At 45.9% G+C, this 4,495-nt stretch overlaps 1 protein-coding gene across 1 annotated transcript; it reads left to right on the top strand.

Annotated features, from left to right (window-relative positions):
• The first annotated feature begins 2,080 nt into the window (after positions 1 to 2,080).
• On the top strand, positions 2,081 to 3,820 carry LOC145802472 (uncharacterized). Its single transcript, XM_082895192.1, has 3 exons — positions 2,081 to 2,838; positions 3,055 to 3,286; positions 3,431 to 3,820. Exons 1-3 carry the CDS (start codon positions 2,081 to 2,083, stop codon positions 3,818 to 3,820), a joined length of 1,380 nt encoding a protein of 459 aa, XP_082751318.1.
• Positions 3,821 to 4,495: the final 675 nt, after the last annotated feature.

Here is a 4,495-nt window from a genome sequence, read left to right as displayed (position 1 = left end):
TGCATGTAGATAAATCATGAAATTGAGCTTCCTGATGTTGTAATCTTGTATTAGTAGCATGTTAGCATGTGTAAATGTGTAATTTGAGCCATAACATGCATGGATTGTTGGTTGAAAGTCGAAATGAAGCTCAAGAACACAGTTCTGGGTTTTCCAGAATTTTGAGGTCCGCTCGAGCGGGGAACCTGATGCTCGAGCGGGAAATGCGGGCTCCCAGTACTTTTTGCAGACTTGATGTCCGCTCGAGCGGGGTAATTAACGCTCGAGCGTCGGAGCTATTTTGATAGGCCTTCCGCTCGAGCGCCCTATTTAACGCTCGAGCATATTTTTCATGCAACCAGTACTTTTGCAGGCCTTAAGGGTCCGCTCGAGCGGGTAAGTTGACGCTCGAGCGGGCACCCTGTTTTCTGAAATTTTGTTCATGCGTTCTGTGTTTCGTTTTCCGTTCTCTTTCACTTGTAAGCACTCTTAGGCATATGTTAAGCATTGTAAATGAGTTAATGAGATAGGAATAAAGCCTAAAGAGGAATATGTGAATTAAAGAATGGATTGAACTGTTAGTGACCCTCTTGTGTTCATGGAATGTGTAGGGTCAAGCTCCAGGGCGAATCCACAAGGCGATCACTGTGAGTAATATCAATATTTAAAAGCTTGTCAATGTCCAATTGTTTATTCCCTTATAAACTTTTTGAGGTTTTAATTGGGATTGTGGACAAAAGTCTGACAGGAATTAATGAATGGACCAAAGGTCGTTTTGATGGAAATGAATGGACCGAAGGTCGTTTTGATGTAAATGAATGGACCAAAGGTCGTTTTGATAGGAATGAATGAATGGACCAAAGGTCGTTTTGATAGGAATGAATGGACCGAAGGTCGTTTTGATGTAAATGAATGGACCGAAGGTCGTTCTGACATGAATGAGTGGGCCGAAGGCCGTTTTGACGTAAATGAATGGGCTAAAGGCCGTTTTGATAGAAATGAATGGGCCGAAGGCCGTTTTGACATAAATAGATGGGCCAAAAACCGTTTTGACATGAATGAATGGGCCGAAGGCCGTTTTGACATGAATGAATGGGCCGAAGGCCGTTTTGACAGGAATGGAAACCTGAATGGGCCAAAGGCCAGTATGTTGGAACTACAGTCACTTGATCTAAATTTTGTATAAGTATATATATGTTAAGTAGAAATGTGAATTGGGCCAAAGGCCGTTTGGAACATGTTGTTCTACATTGTTATGTAATTTTTGTATTTGATATTATTCACTGGGCTATTGCTCACGCTCATTCATGTGGTTGTAGGTGAGCCAAGAGAAGTCCAAACCCAGCCCCAGTGAAGTCTACCAGGAACAACATGAGTTTTGGAGAGTCAGCCTTGCGTCTCACGCACGAGACCCACCCTTGCCATTTTGTTTGCATTCATAGTTTGTCTTGTTGGCAAGGACTCTATGTATATCTGTATATAGTTTTGATATGGGTTGACTCAGTTTGGATGATCCTGTCTATAAAGTTTTTTATGGTACTGTATTTTGTGGTGGGTTATTAACATATAAGTGTATGGTTTGTTTGATGTGCATATACGCACGGCTCTATGGACAAAGTTTTTAATTATTGTTTCCGTTTGGCCCCTTTACTCTGACGAGTTATGTCTGTTTTGGTCTAAGGCCGTAGGTAATCTCAGGATTACTGGCCGGTTATGTCCTTAACCCATAGGGGTGGGTTCGGGTCATGACAGGAGCAGAGACTAGTTTACTATGTGAGCAAGGCTAAGGTCGACACTGAGACACGTTATCTTCCATTAGAAAAGCTTATCCTTGCTCTCGTCATGGCTGCAAGAAAACTAATGCACTACTTTCAGGGGCATACCATTGGGGTGCTAATGGAATATCCCCTCCGGTCTGCACTCTGCAGCGCGGAAACATCTGGGCGCGTCTCGAAATGGGTTTTGAACTCGGCCAGTACGATATCTAGTTTCTACCCAAACTTCCATCAAAGGACAAGTGTTTGCCGACTTTGTTGCCGAGTTCACAGGATCCCTGGCCGACTTTAAGTTTGATCAAGCGCAAACTAAGCCCGACTGGAGAATGTATGTTGGCAACATTTGGCAGATGTATTGTGATGGGTCATCCAACCAGTGTGGCTGTGGGGCTTGCGTAGTAATCATGACCCCTGAGAGGGCAATAATCGAACAGGCCATCAAATTAGGATTCGACGCATCAAATAATGAGGCCGAATACGAAGCACTGTTGACCGGCCTGCAAAATGCATTTCACCTCGGTGCGCGGCGTCTGCTTGTTTTCTGTGACTCGAAGCTAGTAATCAACCAGTTGAAAGGGGAATATGCAGCCAAAAATGATCGCATGTCAGCCTATATGAAAACAGCGAATTCTTTACTTGCCAAATTTGATCACCACGAACTGAATCAAATAACCCGAGATCAGAACACGCATGCAGACGCCCTCGCTTGCCTAGCCTCTGCTATCAACTCAGAAGTTAAGCAGACAATTGAAGTAGGGTTTGTCCCCAAGCTGAGCATTGCCTCTTTAGAACCAGTTCAGGTCAACGTTATCGAACCAGGTCAAAGTTGGATGGACCCTATCACTGCATTCATATCTTCAGAACAGCTCCTGATGGATAAGAATGAAGCACACAAGCTCCGAAACAAAGCCCCCCGATATTATTTGGATCCACAGGGAAAGCTCTACAAAAAATCTCACTCTGGGCCGTACTTAGAGTGTGTTCACCCGGACAAAGCCGAGAAGCCTTTGTCTGAAATACATGAAGGCAATTGTGGTGCCCATTCGGGCGGACGTTCTCTGGCTCACCGCGCCGTATCGCAGGGGTACTATTGGCCGACCATGTGCACCGATGCCAAGTGTTATGTCAAGAAATGCATTCAGTGCCAGAGGTTTCCCCCTTTAACTCACCTGCCAGCCGAGGAGTTAAATTCTATCACTAACTCTTGGCCGTTTGCTCAATAGGGCCTTAATATCGTCGAACCATTACTACGGACCCTGGGCAATAGGTGATTCCTAATTGTTGCGATTGATTATTTCAGAAAATGGGTCGAAGTGGAGGCACTAACACATATTGGAGATTCCAACATTAAGCGTTTTGTGTGGAAAAACATCATAACAAGATTCAGCATACCACGAGCACTTGTTTCTGACAACGATACCCAGTTTGATTGTGGCGTATATAGAGAATTGTGCGACGCTTATGGTATCCTACCCTATTTTTCCTTGTCGGCTTACCCGCAGAGCAATGGTCAAGCGGAGGCTACCAACAAGGTTATTTTGGACGGTATCAAGAAAAGACTGGAACAAGCTAAAGGCAGATGGGTCGAAGAGTTGCCCAGTATGTTGTGGGCTCATCGCACTACTCCGAGGCGATCCACTGGGGAAACGCCATTTGCTCTATGCTTCGGAACCCAGGCAATTATCCCCCTGGAGATCAGCCTCCCAACCTTGAAATCTAAAGTTTTTGATATGGGCCGAAATGATATGATGTTGGCTTTGGACCTGACTCTGATTGAAGAACGCCGAGACCGTGCCCTGACTTCCATGGCACGGTACCAGCAACAGCTCGCTAAATTATATAATCAGCGTGTTCAGTTACGCCATTATACACCAGGAGAGTTGGTCCTCAAGAAAGTGCTACCCGCTGCTAGGATTCCCGCCGACGGAAAATTGGGTCCCAACTGGGACGGCCCTTATCAGATTGACTCAATCGCAGGGACAAGGGCATATCGGCTCAAAGATATGGATGGAAGAAGCCTGCCACATCCATGGAATTCCCCACACTTGTGCAAATTTTATCATTAACTCGTACGGCAGGACAACTCATCTTGATTTTTCACCATAAACGTGTTTCGCTTTTAATACAATGTTCTCTTTTGCCTAGTTATTTGTTTGCCAAAAAGCCTCCGAAATCGGAGTGCCCTTCGTGGACTCCACGATTCGCCAAGAGAATAAGCCTCTGAATTCGGAGCGCCCTTCATGGGCTCCACGATTGGCCAAGAGAATAAGCCTCCGAATTCAGAGTGCCCTTTGTGGACTCCACGATTGGCCAAGAGAATATGCCTCCGAATTCGGAGCGCCCTTCGTGGACTCCACAATTGGCCAAGAGAATAAGCCTCTGAATTCGGAGCACCCTTCGTGGACTCCACGATTGGCCAAGAGAATATGCCTCCGAATTCGAAGCGCCCTTCGTGGAATCCATGATTGGCCAAGAGAATAAGCCTCCGAACTCAGAACGCCCTTCGTGGAAATCACGTTTGGGCCGAATAAGCCTCCGAATTCGGAACACCCTTCATGGACTCCACAATTGGCCAAGAGAATAAGCCTCTGAATTCGGAGCGCCTTTGTGGAGATCACGTTTGGGCCGAATAAGCCTCTGAATTCGGAGCGCCCTTCGTGGACTCCACGATTGGCCAAGAGAATAAGCCTCCGAATTCGGAGTGCCCTTCGTGGATTCCATGATTGGCCAGGAGAATAAGC

The sequence above is a fragment of the Camellia sinensis genome, chromosome 11 (assembly GCF_055761805.1).
Source record: "Camellia sinensis isolate YWXY chromosome 11, ASM5576180v1, whole genome shotgun sequence".
Classification (NCBI taxonomy): domain Eukaryota; kingdom Viridiplantae; phylum Streptophyta; class Magnoliopsida; order Ericales; family Theaceae; genus Camellia; species Camellia sinensis.
This window is presented reverse-complemented; position numbering and strand designations above follow the sequence as displayed.